The sequence below is a fragment of the Amborella trichopoda genome, chromosome 13 (assembly GCF_054954075.1).
Source record: "Amborella trichopoda isolate Santa Cruz 75 chromosome 13, AtrichopodaSantaCruz75HAP2 v2.0, whole genome shotgun sequence".
Classification (NCBI taxonomy): Eukaryota; Viridiplantae; Streptophyta; class Magnoliopsida; order Amborellales; family Amborellaceae; genus Amborella; species Amborella trichopoda.
This window is the reverse complement of record NC_142348.1, coordinates 19232966-19257804: the sequence shown is the minus strand read 5'-3', so window position 1 is coordinate 19257804 and position 24839 is coordinate 19232966. Positions and strand designations below refer to the sequence as shown.

The 24839-nt window shown below is 37.2% G+C and overlaps 2 protein-coding genes across 26 annotated transcripts in view; one reads left to right on the top strand and one right to left on the bottom strand.

Annotated features, from left to right (window-relative positions):
* Positions 1 to 24839, top strand: part of PSS1 (phosphatidyl serine synthase family protein) — an 87824-nt gene that overhangs the window by 22892 nt on the left and 40093 nt on the right. For 9 of the 21 annotated variants that reach the window (XM_088856535.1, XM_088856538.1, XM_088856532.1 and 6 more), the window contains 3 exons: positions 938 to 1191; positions 3961 to 4049; positions 4158 to 4279. In XM_088856535.1, coding sequence (XP_088712661.1) covers positions 938 to 1191; positions 3961 to 4049; positions 4158 to 4279 — 465 coding nt within the window. Of the gene's footprint in view, positions 1 to 937; positions 1192 to 3960; positions 4050 to 4157; positions 4527 to 12081; positions 12416 to 12689; positions 13149 to 24839 lie in introns of those variants that run through there. The other 12 variants (XR_016048146.1, XM_088856546.1, XM_088856543.1 and 9 more) reach the window with 6 other exon arrangements.
* LOC18433853 (palmitoyl-acyl carrier protein thioesterase, chloroplastic) lies at positions 5864 to 13887 on the bottom strand. 5 transcript variants are annotated; one of them, XM_006843932.3, is made up of 6 exons: positions 13414 to 13887; positions 12147 to 12280; positions 7701 to 7814; positions 7087 to 7255; positions 6768 to 6836; positions 5864 to 6445 (listed from the first exon to the last, which is right to left on the bottom strand). In XM_006843932.3, exons 1-6 carry the CDS (start codon positions 13792 to 13794, stop codon positions 6119 to 6121), a joined length of 1194 nt encoding a protein of 397 aa, XP_006843995.2. In that variant the 5' UTR covers positions 13795 to 13887; the 3' UTR covers positions 5864 to 6118. The 5 variants fall into 5 exon arrangements, with proteins under 5 accessions (XP_006843995.2, XP_020522790.1, XP_088712681.1 ...); XM_020667131.2 differs by lacking the exon at positions 7701 to 7814 and having other exon boundaries at positions 13414 to 13858; XM_088856555.1 differs by lacking the exon at positions 12147 to 12280 and having other exon boundaries at positions 13414 to 13858.

Here is a 24839-nt window from a genome sequence, read left to right as displayed (position 1 = left end):
ATTGGTGTTAACTAAATTGTATGATTATTTGCTTTGTCATATTGGTGAACCATTGCTTATTTGATAAAAAATTTCATTGATTATCAATCCACTCTTGTTGTTTCTATATTTTTGACCCTAGAGGATAGTGGAGGCCTATCGAGAGAGATATTATCAAGGCTGACTGTAGGATAGGCAAATGCAACTGCCTGGATTATTTGGGAGCTTGAACTAATGAAACAGAGGTCAATGATCGTTGGTGCTCCTGACCCAATGTCAGCAGTTTACTACTTGATGCAAAAGTTAACCTTGGTAAAGAAACAAAAGAAAAGAAAAGAGAGAAAAAAAAAGAGATCTAGGGCACTCCTTTGGTTTGTTACTTTTTGTGGCATAGATGGGCTATAGCTAATCCTGTCTCCCATGCAATGCTCTAGAACATTGGGCATCCTTGAACCTCATTAGTGCTACAGTTTGCCGGTGAGGGTGGAGTCTATAGGTGGAATCCCCTTACAGTAATCTACTTGCAGAAACATTGACCAGACATTCTCATTTGTTAATACTGTACACATTACACACCCATTGAGCCTGATACATTTTAGAGATTTGATCAATGTATGGGTTTGGTTCCTTGGCATATTCACTGTTTGCTTTTCATTTTTTGATATATAATTTTTTTGCATAGAGATTGTATTATATTTTCTGAATTTGAAAACTGCCATTGTCCATTACAGCTATTAGTTGATGATTGACATGATTTATTACATCAAATTGATTCATTGATTACAATTTTATTGTGTGTGTATGTACGTGTGTGTGCCAGTATGTAGATTTATGTATGTCTATTTATAAACTAATGATGAAGAATAATTTGGATTGAGCAGTGTGAATTGAAACAAAGTACTTGAATTTCAACCTGAAAAATATCTTGCTTACTGACTGTTTTTTTATCAATAATAAGGTGAAACGCACACTTGGCCAATTCACCCCTGCACAGTGGGATAAGGATGAGTGGCACCCATTGCTTGGTCCTTGGAGATTCATCCAAGTCCTTAGCCTTTGTATCGTGTTCCTTACTGTAGAGCTGAACACGTTCTTTCTCAAGTACTGCCTTTGGATTCCTCCTCGCAACCCTGTTATCGTGTATAGATTGATCCTTTGGTGGCTGATTGCTTTGCCTACCATTCGTGAATACAATTCATACTTGCAGGACAGGTCTTTCTCTCTCTCTCTCTCTCAAGCTTTGTATACCATATATTTGTCACATACATTGATCTCAGCATGCTGAAAAGATCACCTCAAATCATGATGATAGTGCTTGCATAACCAGCCTAACCAGTAAACCGGCCGATTCAACCATTCTAATTGGGCAAGTCCTGGGCAGTAAAAAAATTGTTGAAAAAAATAAAAAAGATACAAAAAAAATCTACTAAAATATGAAAATCATATAAAGAATGATTAAAACAAAACACATTCAAATAAAGTCGAAACTTAATGAAAAAAATGGATTTTAAAGACTTGATTTGTGCCTAGGGGTATTTGTAAAATTGTTTGAAAAAGATGGGAAATATAAAAGTGAATATTAATGACCAAAACAATTTCTAATCTTTACCATAATATAAAGAATATTAAAAAATGTATTACAAACCAAATTCCTTATTTTTGAGATTTTATATACATTTATTTGATTTTTTTTTTAAAATACCGGCCGATCACCAAAACCGCCCGAAACTAGAACCGGCCAGTGGCCGGTTCCGATCTAATCGGGCGGTTACCGGTTAGATCACCCGGTTTTTCCAACATGGCTTTGACCAATTGTGCCTTTGTCTTTGATTCTTCTCTTATTGATGGAAGACAAAATGATTGACAAAGGTCAGCGAGTCTACTCGGAATTGAGAAATTTGCAATCAGAGAATGAGTAAGTGGAAACTCCTTCCCAACTTGAAATGAGGAGATGTGTCTGTGTGAATGGAGGGGCAAAAGATTGGATAGAATACCCCTGGCGGGAAATACTCTCTCGAAATGCTTGTAATTGTTTGGACCTGAAATACGCCAATCTCAAGTCAAGTGAAAATTACTTGACCGCAGCATTTTACATTAGGAAAATGTTTATATAGAGCCGAGGCTCTAAACAATGAAATTAGAGCCCACCACAAAATTTTACTAAAAGAGGTTATTTTGATGCCCAAATATACTCAAATTGATCATCTGACCATCAAGATGCATGGGCATGAGAAAAAAATGGATTTCAAGTATTAGAAATAATGCATCTTGTAACGCATTTTTTGACTGTCAAAATTCAAGATTTTCAAGATTCATAGATCTGCTTGATCTACGCTATTTTTTAAGCTTCAAATTTTATAACTAAAGATGAAAATATATTTTAAGGCTATTTCAAAGATTTCCAGTATTGAAACCACATTTCTCAACACTATTTGAAGGTGCGCTTTAATTTGATTGTTTAGAGCCTCGGCTCTATACAAACTGCACCCTTTGCATTATTTAACCAAAACTAAGGGCCAGTTTGGATGTCAAGTAAAAAAACCTTCACATTGAAAAAAACTGTAAGTTTTTTCATCCTTAATTAAGAAACCTTGCCATCTTTTTTTTATTATTATGCTGGACTGTTTGGATGGACTGAACATACTAAAAGCATCGTTCGATCCATAGGTAATCCATCATCTTTGACTTCGAAAGAACAAAAAATCTCAACTTTTACTGTAAATTCACTAAATTCCTCTGTAAAAATTGCCAGATCTGAACTAGATCCATCTACATTAAGTGTTACAGAACCAAAGCCGTCATCTTTAAGTATTTTGCCGGATAAAGAACCAGAACCATTAGCTTTAGCCAGGAGTGGATCAAATACTTCTCTGACCCTAGAAGCTTCAAATTTCTCTGCTTTGTTGGTCAAAAAAACAAATATGCCTCCTTCAACACCTAGAAATCTCACTGATTCTTTGCAAATCACCAAACTTCGCCTTAATGGAACTTCTTTAACAATATAGCAACCTGATCCTCATTCCACAACTATAAATGAATCGTATCCATTGGCTTCCTTAGAAAGCAGATCTGATTCACCTTCTATTGTGTCAGAGCTCCAATTCAGAAACTGGACAATGGAGGTAACAAAAGTCACTTTTCACAAGTGGTTCTGTCAGTGATTCTTATGCTTACTCTTCTTATAGTAACCAAGAAGCTTGCTTTGGGTTTCACTGCAATGGATTTTCTCTCCTATTTTCTCAAATTCATAGTGAGGACCTTTGGTTATAACTAGCATTATTGTGGTTTTTTAAGAGAGAAAAATGAAAATTATCTTTTTATTCAGAGAGAGAGTAGATTTGGGGTTTCGGAGGTTTCATTGAGTTGTTGGGTCACGGGTTGAGGTTTGCACGGAGGTGAAAGAGCCGCACTTTCATAAAAAAAAATTCAAGTTTGATTTGAATTTTTTTTTTTACGGTAACTTTTGTGTTGACAATGCAGTTTTTTTTGTTTCAATCTAAAACTCTAACAAAATCTTGAAGTTGTCCAAACGGTTCAAATCTGTTTCACAAGATTTTTGGATTACAATAAAAAAATATTGCAATTTTGGGTACATCCAAACTGGCACTAAAATATTTATTTGAATGAGGATTTTGGCTGGGTGATAGTTTGTGTTGATATTAATCCTATAAAACCAGAACTATGTAATTTTCATTTTTTATCAAAAGTGATATGCACAAGACATTAGTGGTAGATTAGAATTTGAACTTTGACCATGTTTCTCTCAATTCCTTCCCGTCTACTCTGGGCTTTAAATATATATCACCCATCACAGTAGTCATTTTCTAGGAGTCCCCTATTCTTACTATCTGGTATGTGCCTGTTGCAACATCTTGGTATGTCCCATATACTTAACATGTGCACAAACACATTAATAATATTTACTTTGGACTGCATAATTGCTGACTGATCTTATTGTTCTCCAATTCTGTCTGCTTTCAGGAAACCAGTTAAAAAGGTTGGAGCTTTTTGTTGGCTCTCACTTGCGATTTGTATAGTGGAGCTTCTAATCTGTATCAAGTTTGGCCATGGTGGGTAACACAGAGATCTCTCAGTAATTGTTCCTTTTATCTTAGGAGGGTAGAAGCTCGACTTTTTCATGGGATTTTTCTGGATTCTCACAAACTCAAATTTTGCAGGACTCTATCTCAACCCGATGCCTCGATGGTTGGTTGTCTTATGGGCCTCGATTGCTTCTTCCCTCTTATTATTCCTGATTGTTTGGTCGTGGCATCTCCACAGATCTTCTCAGAAAAAGGCGGTATGAATTCATGTGTCCATTTTCTTTCTGCCATTTTTTCTATTTTCCTTATGTCCTAATAATCATGTGCATATAATTTTTAGTTTCACAATCTGTAAATGCCTGCTTTTTAGCTTCCTTGAAAACAAAGGTCTCATTTGTTAAGGAAAGGTGTTGATCTTGGAGTTTGGGTTGTGTTATTGTAGTTATTGTGACATTGTTTATGAGAAAGTAATCTTTCGCTGAAGTATATGAGAAATTTTTATCATATTCATGGTGTTCATGGGACTTCATCCATTTTGGGCTAATATGCATTCCCTCACGTTATTTAATGGGAAAATAACCATCTTAATTAAATAGATCGCTCCTCATAAATAAGGCTTTCATTGAATTTTTCCTTATTTAGCAATGATTAGCAGAAGGTTGCTGAATTTTTGTGTATGAAACCCTGGACGATTTCACCCTATAAAAACCTGTTAAATTTAAATTTTTGCATTGGTTTTCAATAAATTGGTACATTCGAGCAAGAATTCCATGATAGTTATTTCTTGCATTCCTTTTCCTGTGAATGTTAATATCTATTTGGTGTCTTGTTGAGTTCCTTAGTTGTTTTTACATATATCGATTATTTGATATGCGACAAGTAACTCTCATATCATCATCATTGTCAAAGCTTTTTCCTAACTAATTGGGGTCTGCTACACAAATCCTGATCCACCATTATGCTTTATTAAAGGCTATACCCTCAGTGAGGCAATAAATCCCTATATTTTTTCTCATTGTTTCCAACCATGTCCTTTTAGGCTTACCTTTTACCCTTTTTGGGCCTTCCACTTGAACGAACTCGCACCTCCTAATAGGTGTTGTACTGCGTTTGTGCCACACATGGGTAGTTCACCGAAGTTTACTTTCTCTCATCTTATCGCTTATTGGTGCCACACCTAAATTCTCCTGTATGTATTCATTTCGAATTCTATCCCTTTTTGTCTTGCCACTCTCCCATCTCAACATCCTTATCTCAGCTACACATATTCTATGGGCATGTTATTTTTGATCACCTAACATTTAGCCCCATAAAGTAAAACTGGTCTTAAAGCTGTCCTATAGAACTTGAAATTAACTTCATTGATATGCGGCGATCACATAAGCTCCAGTTGCATATCTCCATTTCACTCATCCAACTCTAATTCTATATGCGACATCTTCCTCAATCTCTCTATTTTCATGGATTATTGACCCAAGATATCGGAAGTGTGCTCTTTTTTGTATTTCTTCGCCATCAATCTTAACTACTTCATTGTCTCTACTCTTATTATTACTAAACTTGCATTCCATATACTGTCTTAGTCCGGCTAATTTTAAAACATTTAGATTCTAGAGTATCCTTTCAAAGTTCTAACTTTGTGTTGATGCCATATGAGACGTGCTTCATATGTTATTATTAATTTGAGAGCATGAAGTATATTGGTTCTTTCTGGGAGTATGAATTTAAATAATTAAATGAGTTGAACCTCCTCTAGTTTTGCTTAGGTGAAAACATTATGGAGTCCTGCTGAATACAAGCTAACCAACTCAATTAAAAAAGAAGCAAAAGGGAAAATGATATAGATAACTAATGTTATGTTGAGATGTCTATGAAGACAACAGAATCACAAACCGTATTCTGTTTTGTTTGGGACTTACAAGAACGGTAGCTTGTTAACAAATGCTTAAATTCAGAAATTTGGCACTTGGCACCTACCTTGGACTATTGACATTTAATAAACACAATAATTGCAGCAAACAATTGAAATCTGTAGTAGGCTCTAATCTATAACTTCTAAATCTACATACATCTTATTGGTCCTTGAAAGAAACTATTCAAGAAGAAAATGGTATGATGGAGAACTTCTTTCTCCATGTAGTCCTACCCCTGACAATTTCCTCATTCTTTGTTTCACCTTTGATTTGGAGAAGATGGGTATAACTTAATGGCCATGCATGAAATGGTCCCAAGATCCCATGCCCCTCAAGAATTTGAGGTGCCAATGGGTAGCCTCCAAATAAATCCACGCTCTCCCCTTCTGGTTTCGGATTCTCATCAGGTTCGCATCGTGATTCAACCACATCTGAGCTTCCGCACTCTCTTCTATACTCTAGTACAATACTGGAGAGTTGGTGGGTCTCCAAGAATGACTCTGGAATTGTCTGAATACAAAAAAGAAAATGCTTGATGAGGAAACAGTTGTACTTGAGAAGCCTGGCCTCTCTGGTTTCTCTTGCTTACTATTTGGCTTCTTGCTCTCTCTTGCGTGTGTGTGTGAGTAAGAGACAGAGAGAGAAAGAGAGAGAGACACTCTGTCTGTGTGTGTGTGTGTGTGAGAGAGAGAGAGAGAGAGAGAGAGAGAGAGAGAGAGAGAGAAGGGGGTGGGGGGCTTATCAGGGCAGGAATATTCTTGACGGGAGATGAAAGGCTGCTGTTTTTGGGACCTGCTTCGATAGAATGCCGTAGAACTAGAAAGAGTTTTACCTCCAACATCCATCCGACATATTTTACATTATTGACGTGGTTGTTCATGTCAAGATCACTCCTTTTTGGCTGCAAAACCCCCAAGTATCTCATGTTAAATTCAGAGAACAAGCTAAGAAATGTAGTTCCAGAATAAGATGATATCCCTAACCCACTATTCTCTTGATATCTATAAACATTAAACGGTCCCTTATTGCTGGATAATTACTATCATGCCATCCAACTGAGGCATGCTTCTTTGTTTTTTATTATTATTAGTATTATTATTATTATTATTATTGTTATTGTTGTGCTGTTTATTGGAAGGAATGGTATTTACCTTCAATCCTGAATTGATGTATGTGGCTGCATCATTCAACTTGATGATTTTATCCGTGACATCCTCTTTGATTGCTTTCTTGTCGATGAACCATGGTGATATTTCTGCTCTCACTTCTTCAGGCATCTTAGATAGGCGCCTTGTGTTTTGGTTCATCATCACCCAAGTACTGTTCAATTGTTTCCATTGTGTTCAGCTTATACCTTCACTATACTGGTACTACGATAATACACACACACACACACACATATACATATATATATATATATATATACTATACTATACAAGTAGAGTACACCATTAGATTTTTTGGAGAGGTGTTGTTCTGGTGTCAGAAACCTTATAATAGCTTGACAATTCACATTTAATATAAAATTTAAAAACCAGTGTAGATCGAGTAGATTTATAAACATTTAAAATTATTGAAAATAGACGGTTCATAACTTTGTACAAAATACATTGTTTTTAGGACTTGAAATCTTTTGTTTCTTTATATTCATATATCTCAATCTTAATTTGAAGGTTTTCTAACTTTAATACACTCATTTTTGAAGTGCACCTTATTTCTATAGGATAAGTTTAAGTTTCCAACTTTATGGACAAGAGAGAGATACCTAGTTGCACGTGCAAATATATGTCCAGTCCGTTGGCTCTGAATAAGCCAATCTCTTCTCATTCCATTCTTTCCGGATGCTCCAACCCATGTGTCAATCTCCACAACTTCTCCCCTACCACACAAATGGCCTGATATTGAGATACACCTATATTACTTATTTTCCTTCACTCTTTATCACTCACATGCACATGGCTTGGGGTGGGTCATTGAGCTTGTATATGGATTGTATGTGGATGCATATGGTAATATTTATTGTTTTGCATTCACAATGCATTGGTTTATTTAATAGAAATTATAAATAATAAATCTTTGATAATTAATACTCCAATAGAGTAAGGATGGGCAGGGCCAGTCTTGGTCATTGTCCCCAAAAGCTTGGCCAGACTTGGTCATTGTCCCCAAAAGCTTGGCCCCGGCTTGGCACGACCCTACAGGGCTAGGGTGGGCCGGGCAGGGCTGAGTCAAAAACAAATCAAGAAAAAACAAAAGATGAGAAGAAAAAAAAAAGGGCTTGCTCGAACTGCGATGGCACTGGCCCTAGTTTGGCCCTCAGGCCCGCAACTTGCGGCCCAAACCTTTTTTTAGGGCTGGGCAGACATTTGCAGGCCGGGCTGCCTGGCCCATAGCCAGCCTTACAATAGCGTGACTTTAAAATATAAAAGATTGAAGCCCCGCCGTATTAGTTTAACTGGGGTGTTGTCAATCTTTTTTTTTAAAAAAAAAAAATTAATGACGTAAACGTATATTCCAATACCTAGGAAAGGGAGATTTGATGTATTCTCACGTTGGGGGTTCATGATTCTTCATATAGGCGGCTTATTTGTAGAGGGATACATGTTGGCGACTTTTCATGTTAGTGTGGATAACCTTGGTCTTTTGTCTGTGTATGTGAGAGAGAGAGAGGGAGAGCTAGAGCTTATATTGCTTTGTTTGTCTGATTGTTTGCTTATGGTGTTTTCAATGAACGAAAATCCGGATAGAGAGAGCTTATATTGCTTTGTTTTTGTCCGATGGTTTGCTTATGGTGTTTTCAGTGAACGAAAATTAGGCCGCCTTGCCGTAAGCGTCCTGGCTGACAAACCGCCTAGGCTATGCACACACATGTATACAAAAAAATACACATGGACCCATATGCTCAATCTTTACATGAAGGAAAAAAAAGACCATATGCTCAATCTTTACATGAAGGAAAAAAAAGACCTCAAGTGTTCGATGTTGAGGTTCCTCTCTCTCACGGTCTCTCTCTCTCTCTCTCTCTATATATATATATATATATATATATATATATATATATATATATAGATACTACAAAATGCCTGTAGGTAAAAATAAAGTGATATTCATCACCATTTAAACTTCATCGTATGGTCAAAGTTGTCAGGTAGTATTTCAATTTTCATTTTTTTTTTACTAATCCAAATGATTTGAAATTTGGAGCATGTTTATGCACTTAATAAAAATATAAAAAAAACAATTCGTAAAATATAAATTGATCAAAATACTCTTGTAATTTTTGGGGGCTATTTTGATCAATTTATATTTTACGAATTATTTTTTTCATATTTTTTTTAGGTGCGCATCACTAAAATGTATACCATTATTCGTAAAGTCGCCCAACCTAATCGCTAATGGCCCGGTTAGATCGGAACCAGCCAGTGGTTGGTTTTGGTTATGGGCGCTTAGGGTGATCAACCGGTATTTTACAAAAAAAAAATTCAAACAAAATATATATAAATTCTAAAAAATAAAGAATTTGATTTGTAATATATTTTTAAATATTCTTTATATAATGGTAAAGATTAAAAATTTTTTTGGTCATTTATATTTTCCCATCTTTTTTATATAATTTTAAAAGTAGCCCTTGGAAAATATAAAATGGGTTAAATATATATATATATATATATATGTAAACTTTATAATAGCCGGGCAGTTACAATTAAATTTAAATTTTTTTTCTATAAATCTGATTAAGATGAAATTTTTTTTGTATATACCTAACACTATTGCACGCCATATAAACATATAATAAATTATTTTCAATAATTTAAAATGATCAAATTACCCTTATAATTTTTCAAGGGTATTTTGATCATTTTATATTTTGAAAAATATTTTTTATATATTTTTAATTGTGTGCCTTATTTTTTAGTACACATGTAAAATTTCATTATGATTTGATTTTCAGAAAAAGTATTAAAATTTATATAGTGATATGTATTGTAAACCACATGATAAAGTTCTGACGGTTTCAATTCCACCTATATTATTATTAATTATAGCTTTCCATCTGTTGTTATATATATATATATATATATATCCTCCAAATCTGCAACTCTTCGGGACCTCTCTCAAATATATAGATCCAAAAAAAAAAAAAAAAAAGATGGTTAAAATTTTTCAAATGAGACTTCATGCACACGGATATGTGTATGCACAGGCAAATTTACTAAACACACACAAACAAAAAACAATATATGGCTCCTACCCGAACTCCCTTGCCTTTGGGCTGCCCAGGTATTGGCAGGCCTGCCTAGGCGGCCGCTTTCGCGTCCATGGAACATTGGGTGTTTTTAGTAGAATAAAGATTGCAAATCCATGTGAATTTGTTTATTTAATTTTATGCTTTTGTATTACTTTCCATTTTTCCCCTTTCTTGGACCCACTCTATGTGGGCTTTTTCACCTCCCTTCTTACCGGCATCTTATGTGTAAATACTCAGAAGAGCATTACCCACTACGTTTGAGTTTAGTACAAGTTACTTTCTCGAACCATTTAGAACTTTTCACCATTCAATGCGATGTTCCTCCTAATATAACTTTATAATATATTTTGTCTAAATCAAAATCCATTATTTTTGGATCTCTTAAAACTGTAATGTGCACATTATACAATACATTTAGGAAGTACATAGGCAATTTGTTTTTTAAAGCGTGTGGTTTGCATTAGGTTGCAATCTTAAACAATCAAATTAAGGCAATAAGATGTAATTTTGATGTAAAAAATTCATAATGACTTGAAAATCCATTTTTATCTTTAATTATAAAATTTTAAACTTTTAAAAATAGTTCAAATCAAGTAGATCTATAAACATAGAAATTTTTTTAATATGGACGGTCGAGATAATATATTAGATAATATATTGCAAGCTACACCAGTTTTGGGATTTGGAATCTTGTTTTTTTTTCATGTTCATAGATCTCGATGATGAGATGATCGATTATATAATTTTTCAATATCAGAACAGCTTTTTTTGATGGACTTTTGTGGTGCACTTCAATTCTACATTTCAAGGGTTGCAATCTTATATAAATTTTTTTCAAAGTTAAATAAACACCTTATAATAATTTATTTTACATTATATTTTCATTATTTTTGATAAACCATTGAAAATTTAGAGGTTATCAATTATCCACAGTGAGGCGACGCTAGGTTCCACTTTTCCTTACATAATATTAGAAGTTTTTTTTTGACAAATATAATATTAGAAGTTATTAATTTAACTTATATTTTAGGGGAGTCTATGGCATATAAAATCTAGTCAAAAGTTTTTATGCTCCCGTGGATAATTTTCTCCATTCACTCATGAAGGACGTAAAATGTATTCAAGGAGTATTATTAAGGGTCGACAATGGTCTAGTTTGAGCCTACCAGGCTAGAGCCCTTGCCTAGGCCATTGGAAAGAGGTGGAGCTAGGTCCAGGCCCTCCCCTTTTATTTGGTACGGTTAGGCCAAGAACTGCCAGGCCCTCTGGGCCACATATGCTAGCTTAGGCCCAAGCTTAGCCAGGTTCTTAGGCTGGCTGCCATCTCTTGTATTCTTACCTTTCTAAATTCAAGGGATGCACCATTTTCAGCCTAGTTAGCAAGCTTAAGAAAACAAAAGTAAAAAATGAATCATGAATGTAACTTCAAAAAATGTGACATCTTAAATATTAAAAAACCGATTTTATGTTAATTTATGTTTTTATGTTTCATAATTATATGGTGATTCTTTAGTGAACTCCGAAATTTTTGATTGAAAAACTCCTAAGCGGATCTCTCACTCAAGGGAGTAAGTGCAAAATATGCTCTTGTAGGAGCATGTGTATAAATGCATGAGTGTTGATATATGTAAAAAAATAAAAAATATTTGATTTTGGTACAAGGAGGTCACAATTACCTTTAGCTTTTAGATGTGAAATTGGCAGACCTGCGGGTGTGCTATTGATCCGGTTAGTAGACAAAAAAAGAGATTTTTTAAATTTTCTGAGACAATATAAGTTGTTAAATTTTACATATGGTTGCTAAGGATGATTGCTTATTGTGCCAAAGGTAGATGATCTGTATGCACTATAATTTTTATGAAAAGACTACTAAGAAGGCACTTGTTGTTATCTTTAGATATTACGTATGTGTGCGAGCCTAAGATGGTTGAGAGAGTGTTGAAGAGGAGCAAGACTGCTCACCAAATAGGATAGGAATCAACTTGAACCTGCATGCGAGATACGACCCAAATGAGGTTGTTCTTTATCATGCCATGGGTTGCACCAAATCCATCCCCCAGTAAGCCCGACATCCACACGTGATTCAACGCCGTTTCCTTCATCATCATCATCATATCTTCCCAGTTAATTCACTTTTTGACATTTTAAAGAGTTAGGGTCGTAATATTGGATAGAAAATGTAACATTAGAGAAATTATATTATCGTTCTGAAATTCACTCCTTCATCATCATTTTAGCTTTTTTTTCAATTAATTGAAGTCGGCTATGTAAAGTGCAATAATTTTTTTTTTTTTTAACTGTTTAATAACTAGGGCTGGCAATAAGCCGGGTGGCCTGGCCTAGTCTACCCCACCTTGAAAAAGTAGGGTTTGGGACAAGGCCATGATAGGGCCGGCCCGGCCCTGCCTTGCCCTATATTTCTTTTATTTAAATTATTATTTATTTTCAATTATATAGATTCCGCCTAGGCCCGGCCCTACCAATAACTACATTTCCGTTGATTAGTTCCAGGGCAGTTGAGGGCCTTCTTACAATCCTTATCTAAATGACGACATATACATCCTTGATTTTGAGAGAAAGAGAGTCCTTTATTGCAGTATGAAACCTCATTGATTTCGAAACCTCACTAGTATGGCCTGGGCTAGTGGGTACGGCCAAGTGTGAAACTCTTCCCCATGGGGCTGGTTGCATGTACTGCCTTAGTCTAATATGCCCCCCATTATGCTAAGCTTTTCTCTGTACTTCAGTTAGGAACTCTCAATGCACACGCCATTTGAAGGGAACAAAAATGAAAAGGGAAGAAACAAAAGGCAGCAATTCGGGAAGATGAGATAATCCTATAGAAGGAATATGAGAAAAGGCAAAAAGAGTAAAAATGTTTTCATTTCTTGAGTTTGTTGTATATGAAATAAGGCTGTTTTTTCTTTGAGGTGATTACGTTTCTGTAATTTCAGTTATTAAAAATGTCAAGTCTTATAATGAGACACCCTTAATTCTCTCTCTTTCACACACTCACACGGGGATATACGTTCATAGCATCTGTGAATGCGGCGACTGATAATATAATAAACATTAAGAACAACGATTGTTTAACATTAATTTTTAAAATGGTCATAATCTCGACACATCTAAAACTCGAAAAGAAAAATTGCCCCAAGAAAAATCTGTAAAGCCAAAACTAGAACATAAACCACCAGAAAATGGAGAGAATTTTCAGAGTAGTGTTCACCTGAAAAAGATTGAGGAAGGTATCAAGAGTGGCTGTCTTGTCTGCACCAACTTCATAAGACCGAATAACAACGGTTTGTCGGTAACCAACCCCACCTAAGATGAGGACCCCCTGCCTGTAAGAATCGGTTGTCTGTTTCTTTGTCGGAATATTTTGTCGGAAGCTTTTGGGCAAAACGGCAAGCTCCTCATCAACTCCTCTCATTCCTATAGGGGGTGTCATAGAAGCCACAGCCGTGGCCACCTCAACTCTTGTTGCTGAGTTTCCGTTGATCTTCACCATATTTTTGTTGGGTTTGAGCGGTAGCGATGCATCGGGCTCCCGACCTATGGAGCACTTGCAGGGGAAGAGGGTTGCTGTTGCTGCTAGAGGGGCCATCATGACTAATTTCTAGGAATGTTAGGAGGAGCAAAGTCTTATATATTGCTGGGAAGGAAACAAGGGTGGCTTTGTTACTTGTGTGGAAGGTCTTATAGAAAGAGAGAGGGACGGAGGTGCCCAAGGGATCTTGTGATAGGAAGACAAAGTGCAGGGGTTTCTTTCACATAGACAACGTAAATGATGGGGGGCCTATTTTTGTTTTGTTGTGTTGTTAAGAGAGGACTTTGCTCTAGGATTTTGTGGGTAGCCCTCAAGCCTTTTAAAGGCTTCTTCTCTCATGTGAAGACCATAGGGAGGATCGCTTCAGGTAAGACAAAAAGAGTGGTGTTTTGGCATTGGCTTTATTCCCCTTTTTTTCTTATTCTTTAGTGTGGTTCCAATGCCGTTGAGATTGGATTCCTCGAGACGACCAAAGAAGCATTCTCTTTTAGTTCTGGTAGGTAGGATCAAAGAAGCATTCACCCCAACAAAACTTAATAAATTCCATCCATTACTCCCTTTCTGCCTAGAAAGACTTTAATATATAGTTGACTCTTGTTTCTTTTTCCGGCTAACTAAAAGTAAATGTGGTTTAGAAAGAGAGAGACCCACACCCTCAATAATAAGAGAACCTGAATTTCGAGCTTGTTTGATACGCGTGAAAATCTTTTCATAATGAAGAATTTCTGGGTATGAGAGTTTTTTCATGCCAATTTGCTGCCAATTAGTGTGCAAAACTGAGCTGTGACCGGTTGTTGTGAAAAACTCCCAAACCTTATTATGTGAGGGAGTTCTTTGATGCGAAAATACTTACACAAAAATAGTTTTATGCAAACCAAACATGAGGACTTTTTCGTCACAAATACTTGATAAATATTGTTAAAGGATGAAAGAGGAAAAAAAACTTGATGAATATAACTAGTTTCTCTCAGCAAAACGCAATTCGGTAAGTAGTCTCTCTCAATGACCAAAAATAAAAAAAAGTACCTCTCTCTAGCACATCAAAATGACACTAATGCGTTAACATCGAAATTGCCACTCTATGAGTCTAGGTAAAAAGGTTCCGAAGGAGATTCTAGCAGAGAAACCTCAGAATATGATCATCACATCTTACTTTTGCACCAAATGTGGTACATATTAGTAAGGGGAGGTTTTACTGAAATATCTAACGGTATAACCCCGATCCTCAGGATCCCTAGCTCGGTGATATTGAGGTTTATATTTAGGGTATGGTTTGCATAAGGTTGCAATTTTAAATAATCGAAATAAGGAACACCTCTAAAGTTTATCATAACATGTAATTTTGCTATAAAAATTTGTTAGAAGGGCCTAAGAATCTATTTTATTTTTTAATTATAAAATTTTAAACTCTAAAAATAGTTCAAATTAAGGAGATCTATAAATATATGAAAATCTTGAACTCAACAGTGTAGATAATATATTGCAAGATTGGATAATTGCCTTGCAAGAAATAGATCTAGGATTGTTATCGTTTGGAGAGAGAGAGAGAGGCTTTTCAAAGATTGATCGGAGATGGAGACGGCAGGAAAGAGTAGTGGTGGTGATCCAGAAGATGACGATTGGTGGCTTATCCCTTCGATGTCTGTTGATCTGAAGGATTTTCAATAAAATAGTAGGCAGGCTTCGTCAATGATTGTTGGATCGTTTAACCTCCCATCCAATGACTGAGTGATTGGGCTTATTTTCTAGAAGTTAACGCCTTTAGAAATGGAAGAGTTTTATTCTTAAATCGGGAGATAGTTGAGGTGTTACGATATAGAGTTTGAAGAGTTCGACGCAAATTGCTTGCTTTGGAACAGTGGAAGCCTTTGACTTTTTTTTTGTTTTTTTAATTATTCAAAAGGTTGAGAGTTTGGCGAAATTTTAGGGAGTGCCCTTGCATATCTTGAATTTGGCTGTCTTTAAGAGACTAGCTAACTTTTGTGGGGAATATTGTGCGGTTGATTAGGCTTTGATTAGGGGTCGTGACAGTCAGAGTTGACAGAGAGCTGCGTCAATTCCAGTTCCCACGAAAATTAGGCTTCAGGTAGGGCTAGATGTCTTTCTTATTGACATTACTCTTGAAGGAGGTCCAGTGATCAGGTCTAATGGTACTGTGTTGAGCGTCACTCGTTCATCTCAGTCCTTGGATTGTGAAGAGGTTTGGATAGAGGTGCGAAGTAGGAGAGGGGCTAGGATTGAAAGTTTTCGTCATGGCCCTTCCTCCGCTGGTTCTTAGGCCTCCCATGGAGGCAACTGTGACTCTAGGATCTGCGGAACGAGTGGCAAAATTTTGTTAGTGCAGCCCTTTTTTGTTTTTTTTGTTGAACCTGTTTTTATGCGGCCAAGCCCGCATATGTAGAAATGCGGGCCTCTTAATAAATCTATTTTTGAGATGAATTTTAAGACTTCATTTTTTAGGACTTGTTATCTCTAACATCGGGATATGAATATGAAAAAATAAATAAATTTTAAACACTAGAAATAATAATTTTAGTAATAAAACATTTGAACCATTAGTTTTCATTGTTTTTAGATGGAACACCTACTTGCATCCTATCTTTAAGATAGATATTTCACACTTTTTGGACTGCATATGTAGAAATGAGGTCAAGCCTGCAAGAAACAATTTTTTTTTTTTTTTTTTTGGGTAATTCAATGGGGAAGACATACCCCTACCTGTATTTTTAAGTAGATTAGAAATTAGCTTTTTGAATGTGTTGAAGGAAATTTCTAATTCCACCCTATTGACTATTCTTCATCAACGGTTTCAAAGGTCCAAAGAGTGCATCGGCTGGTGATCTAGGCCTACCACTTTTGACGTGTAGAACCAAGATGGCCTATCACGTTTGACGTGTAGAACCAAGATGTTGGTCTAGCGCCGTTTGGTATTCATAGTCATCAAAAAATACTGAACTCTAGCACATCATTAGCTGATTTGGGAGGAGGATTTGGTGGGACTTTTGAAAGGTTCCATCATTGGATGAGAAGCTCCTCCTCGATCTGCTAATCTCGGTTGTCGGAAGCATCATATCGAGGTTTCTGACTTTCTGGTTAGCGGTTGAGGAAAAAGAAGGTTTGGCTTCATCCGATGGAGATAAATCAACAAGCCCTCATTCTTTTTGATCCAGATAATGAAAAGGCTCTTTTGATGGTGGATAACCCTTCAGAAGATATATTTCTACATCTTGAGAATGGTTTTGCGCAACATCATGGAGTAAAAGAAGGAACATACAATAAGTAGTCTAGTGCGTCACATGGTGGCGTCAAAAAAAACTGTGGCTTTTTTAACGAGTGTTTTGGCCACTATATTAGCCTCACGATATGTGAATTGTACGGCTCACGTTTAGTAAATCTATGTGTGCAATTGGCAGCCACAATGTGAAGATGCCATGGGCTGCGTCTATAATGAGAATGGTTTGGTGTTCGATGATGGCAAGGTGAACGAGTTAGCTATTGCTGAGCCGGAGATAGTGCCTACTCTAGATGTCATTCTAGTTGATGCTCAACCTCCTTTGCTTCTTGCCATTGAGGAGAAAGAAGAGCAGGTTTATTCTGATATGCTCGATGATATGGGTCTATCCTTCAATGTGCCCATTGCTAATGTTTTTTAGGAGATCAAAGAGAAGTTAAGAGCGGCTAAGAAAAATAAGAATAAGCAGAAACTACTATCCTAGAGGCAGGCTGAGGCATCAGAGAATCGCAGGGAGAGGCATCAGAGAATCGTAGGGACTAAAGGCATGTAGATAGCCCCTTCAAAATTCTAGTTAAGGGAATTTCTAAAAATATTGATTCTGAGTCCAAAGGACCACATACATCCTAGTAGACCATAAACAATCTACAACCAGCAGAAATGTCTCAAACCTGCTCAAAACTGTCTCAAGCTGTAGTAGACTCCGAGAGCTTTCCAACGGTCTAAGAATCATCTGAATCCTTCTTATAGATCAAAAGAAACAAGCCTTTGAGTTTTTATGGGTGAAAATTACCAAAATACCCCTAGAAATGGGTCTGAGAGCCCCATCCGATGCTCCGCGTGTTGTGCGGGTCGTGGGATGCTTCGTGCATTGTGCACAGAACCGTTTCTCATGTTGTGTGGCCCGATAATGCAGTAAAACTTGTTTTTGAATTGGATAAATTTAGGAAAATCTGGAAAAATCCGAAAAAATCAAGTAATTACCCTAGATTACTCTAATTGAGCTAGGAGATCAGGTTTGATTAATTTCAACCCTAACCCTAATCCAAGCTATAAATACCCCTCTCAAAACTCACAAAAACCATGCAAAAATAGATTGAAAATAGGAAAAAAGTAGGAGAAAATTCCCAAAATTAAGAAAAATACCCAGAAATAGCCAAAATTAGAAAAAGGTCTTAAATTTTTTTTAAAAATTAGAAAAAACCAAAAAAATAACCGAAAATCTCAAAATTTAGATTTTACTTTAGGAGGTCCCCAAAACCTTAGAAAACTAGCAAAATCCTCCTCCAAACCCAAGAAAAAACTTAGGTAGATCTTGCCTAAAAATCTGGAGCTTTTTCTCCAGCCTTGGGAACTCTGTATCTAGGTAAAAGAACATTAGATCTATCAATTTCAGCAAACAAAAGCATCCAAAAAGAAGATGGTATTGTAAATCAGAAGAACGGCTTGATCAAAACCTAAAACTCTGGGTTTCGGATCCTTGGAAGGTGAGTATTTCTTTCTTTATTTAATTTAGTTTATTTTTTCTATTTTATTTAGTTTATTTTCCTGTTATTCTATTATTTCTTAGATAGTAAAATTGCAATGTGTTTTTAAAGCAATTTTACACAAATCTAGAAGCTTGGTGGACTTAAGAAAGAATCAGATCTGAATAGACCTATGCCGTTATTGAGCTTAAGTGACCCCAATTTCTCAATTTTTCCATAATTAACTCAGTTTTAGGGAAGATTTGAGTTGATCTCATCCTAGAGATTGACATAGATCAGAGTGTAAACAGCTTAGCATCCATCGTGGGGCCCCTTGAGCTTTTGATCCTATGTATTTTTGCATTAAAATACTTTTTCAAAAATAGAAAATCAGTAAGATAAAAAAAATTGGAAAACTAACACGAGACCCCGAAATTTCATTTGGAACCAATTGCCCTATGTGCGACAGAGACAGTCCAAGTGTCTCTTCAGGTCTCCCCGAGGCGACCCACATCATGCCACCAGACACTCTGCATGTCACACACTATAGATTGCTCGAAAAAAATTCGCCAGTTAGTCACATCATTTTCTCCCCACTTCTGACGATTTTCGCACTTTCTGATTCCCTATTTTTTATTTTTGTAAATTTTGAAAAATTAGAAAAAATAGCAAAATTAGATATATTTTTTTAGATTGTTTCTTGTTTCATCTTATCAGATTCAATTTTTTCTTTATTTGCATGCTTTGAATTTTTCGTCTCTTATCCCTTTGAAAAATAAGTCTTTGTCCCTGCTGAAATATGAAAAATAAGAGAAAAAGGTAAAATTGGAAAATATTTGCTTTCATCTTGCTTATCTAGAATAGATTTTATATTCTGTTGGAAAAGGACTTGTTTGAAAAGGTCTTGTCTGCAACATTAGGGTTTCTTGGTCATCTCTTTTTCAAAAGCATCTCTATCATTCTTATTATCTTTAGAATATCTTTTATCTTATATCTTGTGCATTTTTATATCTTCTTTCGAAGCGTCTTTTATCTTTTGAATATGGCATCTTTTCTTCTTTCTCAAGTAGATCAAGAATATATATATATATATATATATATATATATATATATAGTAATGATCCTATGAGACTCTCCCACACCCATATATGTATGACCCCAAAGGATCACCATTAAATTTGGTACAGATCTCTAGAAAAGTCAAATATGATAACTTTTCTAGAGATCTGTGCCAAATTTAATGGTGATCCTTTGGGGTCCTACATACATGGGTGTGGGAGGGTCTCATAGGATCATTGCTCACATATATATATATATATATATATATATAAGAAAAGGATAAATTAAAAAAAAATATTTTCTATTGCCTTATCTTTATAAGTTAGAGTTTATCTTCTTTCTTCAAATATTGCTTCTGACTTTATATGCTAGTCTAGACAAATATTTTGACCATATCTTGCTTAATTAGATCTTTTATTCATGCTCATCTTACATTAGAAGATTAGGTTATTTTTGCATGTACTTTTGATCACTTACTGCGCACACATCGATGAGTGTTGATTTTTCACACCAATCACACACGCATCAAACATACCAAAATCTTCAATTTTTTTTAAAAACCCTACACCGACTAGGAATCATGCGAAAACCTAGCTACGTGCGTAGGGGTTGGAGTGATCTAGTGATGAAGAAATAAACGTGTGGGAGAAATTGACCATGATGCAAATCCACTTCCGAGTAAGAACCAACTTATCGCAGTCACTATAGTTGGACCTTATGTGGGCATATATATCTGCCTAACTCATTTAAGTATTTTCTTATACTAGGAACACAATTTGGCTCAACATACCCATAGTGACATTGTTAAAAAGATTATTTTCAAACCTATTTCGTTTGCTTCTTGTATAGTCATGTCTGTAGTTCTTAGTGATAGATAATGGGTCTACTGCATCATCTAGACTTCTTAGGATGATCAGACCCATAAGCCCTTATGGCTCAATTACTTGGGCCTATTGGCTTTGTGGCCTTTCAAGACCTTAAAGCCAAGAGTCTTTTGCTCAGTGGGAGTAAGAGAGAGAATGAATTAGGGTGTTTGGCACACCGGGGCTCAGATTCATATACCCCAAGTACATGAGGCAATTAATGTTAACGTTCGGAGAGAGTAATCTCTCAGGGAGGTAAGAGGGTCACCTCTTAGTTAGGACTATATTGATTAGGATGCCTCATGGTTGTGACAGTTAGCCAAGGCCAAGAGGACTAATCGAATACAATAGAGCCCAAGTAATTTGAGAGTATTAGCCCTGTATGAACTTATGGGACATAAATATGTAGCCTGACATGAAACCACTCCATGTCATTGTTATGCGTCATTTTTGATGTATTTACATCCCTGGTATAAATAAGAAGAGAGCCAATAACAATCTGGTCCTATCGGTACACAAGACACCTTCAGACCAAGAGAATACTACAAAACAAGCCTAAAACTGAGCAACCTTGGAAAAAGTGCTAGAACGACTTTGAAAGGCATGAAAAGAGTAGTTTGGGATACCCAACGGACACTCGTAAAGTTTCGTCACATTTAGATAAATTTTGACCATATTAAGGCGAAATTCGGTTCTCAAAGACCAGTTTCTATCATGCCAAAAAGAGACCTTATAACTATAGCCATATTCTAAGGGCTTCAAAACAATATCAGACCACTGCTATTACATTTAGAACATCGAAAAACGCTTAGGGACCAAATTGGGCTCAATCAGACCTCCTAAGAACATTCTAGGCCCAAGTTACCACAAAACGGGTAGGTTTTACACTATTGTTGTGCGGCCTCACCAAACCAGTTTCCAATCATGGCGGCTGTGTTTTCACATATTGGGATGATCTGCAAGAACCCACAGGTCGCTCGTTTTGAATCGAAACAAGCTCAAATTCAGACATAAATTAGGTCTCGACGACCCGATCATTTTGACATACGGCACGCATCATGACGTGACCCAGAACCAAAGCTTTTCTAGAGAGAAGATAAGCTTGAAACCATCGAAATCAGAGTTTTGAAAGAAAGACATCTTGATCTTCGTAAAACGATAACTTGAGATCCGTATATCGGATCATCGCAAATTTGGGTCCGATGCGACTATGTCACGAAGGGCTACAAGCTGGTACAACTTTTGCACTCAATCTATGGTCAGATAGTGCAAATTACACTGTCAAGGAAGGCATGATTTTTGGGTCACCAGAATCTCTTTTTCCGGCGACCTCCCGAATTCAGAAAAACTTAAAGCAAAAACCAAATCAGACAGAATTTGGTGCAAAGCAATTGTGACATTCTCCTCTTTAATTTGCAATCCAAATAAAGGCTCGGAGCACCATGGATCGCATTGCATTGGCGGTGAAAGTTCACAACCTAGCCAGATCTTAACCCCTCGGGAAAATTCTGTCTCAAGATGATCAATAGATATCAAACTCTTCAGAATCAAGTAAGCATCAAGACTACAAGGATGGATCTTTTGAACCACCTCCATAAGCATCCAAAAAAGCTCTCAAGATTTGGCAATGGCGAAAGGCGAAAGAGAGATGATTTCATCATTGGTACAAAAGGTTTAAGGGGTATTTTGGTCGTTATTTCTAAATTCAGGATTTTATTGTAATTTTTTTAATCATAATTTGGCTTAGTTTTGAGCATCCACCCCTGTTTGGTGGGTCCTCTATTTAAACAAGCTTAGGTCAATTGTAAAAAAGCGGGATCATTCATTAATGAAATCGATGCATTAAGCTTGTGTCCACTTGTCTTTTGCTTCTAACCCTTGGATCCAGTGGCGAGGAGAGAGAAAAATTTTGGAGAGAAAAACTACCTCTAGCTCATCCTGATTACACGGCCCCGTTCTCTCTTTCATCCTCTCTTAAGTTAGGCCACGACTCAAGCCCACTGTCTCTCTCCCCTCGATGCTCACCTCACGTAGTAACCTAGAGCCGCAACAAATGCACGATCCCGTCTCTTCTCCCTTCTCTCTCTCATTCTCATCGCGTTGTGGGTTTCAGAGTTGCGAAACCCGTGGTCCCGTCTCTCTTTGCGATCTTTCCCTTTGTGCTTCGAGCGCAAACGCAGCAAACCTGCGGCTCCGTATAGCATCTCGCTATCTGTCATACGCTCAATTCAATACCCTTCAAAGTCTTCCTAAGAGTTCCAACCCTGAGACCATCGCTCTAACTTCCTCTCCGTAAAGTCGAGTTGAGCTACAAGAAATATATACGTTCTCTTCCTCATTCACTCGGGTGGAGTCTTCCCGAGTCGATAGTCGAGAGAGTTCTAACTCTTTTGTTGCTCTGCTTGTCTGAGCGCATAACGTTTACGCGGATAGGGGGGATTCTTTTCACTATTTCTCCTCTCATTCTTCCTTTTGCCAACCAGCCGTCGTTAGAGTGAACCGTATAGAAGGATATCGTCGAATTCTCACTACAGTTTCCAGCATAAGAAAATAGGGTGACATGTTAAAAGCTTGAGGAGAGTTCGTGTTCAAACCGCGTTGGTAGACAACCGGAGGGCTTCGTAATTGTTCTAAGATGGCAAACTGTCCGGGCGTGTCCTCGAACCCCCAACGACGAGGTAGGCGCCTAAACTCACCCCTGTCGTAAAATCTTTCACATTGTTGGTTTCTATCTGCACAAAGCAGAGAACGCGCGCACACACCAACAAACGTGCAGCATGCGCGGAGAGTTGAGCAGACGAAGGGGATAAAAGTTCCACTTCGAAAGGAAGAAGTAGAATCTTCAATCTCAGAATACCTACTTCAGCAAAATTGGTTATACCCATTGCAAGTCATGAGAGAGTCTGAGACTGTTGGCTCTATTCATTGCTATGTCATTGAGGTATTGGAAGATTGAGTCACTTCATCTGATTCGCGACCCCAAGGCTGTACCGATTAAGTAGAAGAGATCTGGCCCCAAGGCCATCTTGAGTCCATTCAAATTGAACAATGGTCCCAAGGTTTTCAAGCGTCAGACTCGACAGTAATCTGGCCTCAAGGCTGTCTAGAGCTACTACTCACCCGGGCTGCGAGACAATCTCAAGCTCAATTTGGGCAAGCTTAGCTCTTATTGCTCAGATTGCCGAATCAAGGTGTGAAGAGAAACAGAATCACCCCCATTGCTGAATTATCTGACCCATGCGAGCAATTCGAGGTAATGGTAGTAAGCCATGATGGGGATGGACTTGAAAATCCAATGGCCCAATTTCGAGAACATGTTAAACATCATGGATAGGTTCAAGGGACTCAAAGATGCTCGAACTTTGGTGTCTTACCATCAAGAGGCAAATTCCCCTCTCGAACCCCAGCGTGAAGTGGAAGAGAGACATCAACCTCCTCCTATAGTCTGACCCCAAAGACCTCTAAACCCTCCTATCTTTTTTGATGACCAACCCAACATAACCTCTCAAGCTATGCCATCGGTGTTATGTAAGAAGGCATCGATCAGTAAAACATCCAGGGCTTACATGCTTCAAAGACATAAGAAAGTGTCCATTACAAAAAGCCTTACCCACCTTTTATTGATGAAATCCCCTTTCCCATTATATCTCAAAAAGGAAGGTTTCCAATCTTCGATGGCACGGGCTCTCAGCCGCACGTGACTTATTTCAAGTCAACATGTCAGGAATCGACCTCGGACTCTAGACTACTTCTTCGACAGTTTGTGGAAACTTTGATTGGACCCGCCTTTAAGTGGTGCGCATGCTTGCCCCCAAAATTAGTTCATTCTTAGGAAGAGATGGAGCAGTTATTTTACAAGCACTTCTATGAAGTAGAACTAAATGTTCAAACAATAGAACTTCTCACAATGACTCAGGAGATGAATAAGTCAGTGGGCGAGTACATCCAAAGATGAAGGGACCTCGCCATGTGCCAGACCAATCCTATGATTGAGATTGATGTTGTACAAACGTGCGTGAGGAACATGAAGAAAGAAATCTCCTTACATGTCGAAGCTTCTAATCCCACCACTTTCTCCGACATGATCACAAAGGCAGCCAAAATCGAAAGCCTGTTAAAGCATCACAGGGAAAATCAAGCTCAGACCTCAGGGGGAGGTCAAACTCATAATCCTGTCAGCAAAAGATCCAACCCTCGTATTAGCCAACAAAGAAACCCAGTCAACGCAGCAGTCACTGCCACATGTCTTCATCCTAAAATCCCAGCTAATGTTACTCCTCTCTAAACATTAGATACCTCTCGGGGGTTACCACCTAGGAGTCAACGGGAGCCCCAGCAGCAGCCACCTCAAACACATAATTACTATAGGGTACCCCTGCCACAAAGTTACTATCAGGCCAAACAGTTTGAGCGAAGGCATGGGTGTCGAATCTCTTTAAAATGCTGATTGAACAAGGCATGGTGGATCTTCCTGTCGTTAGAAGC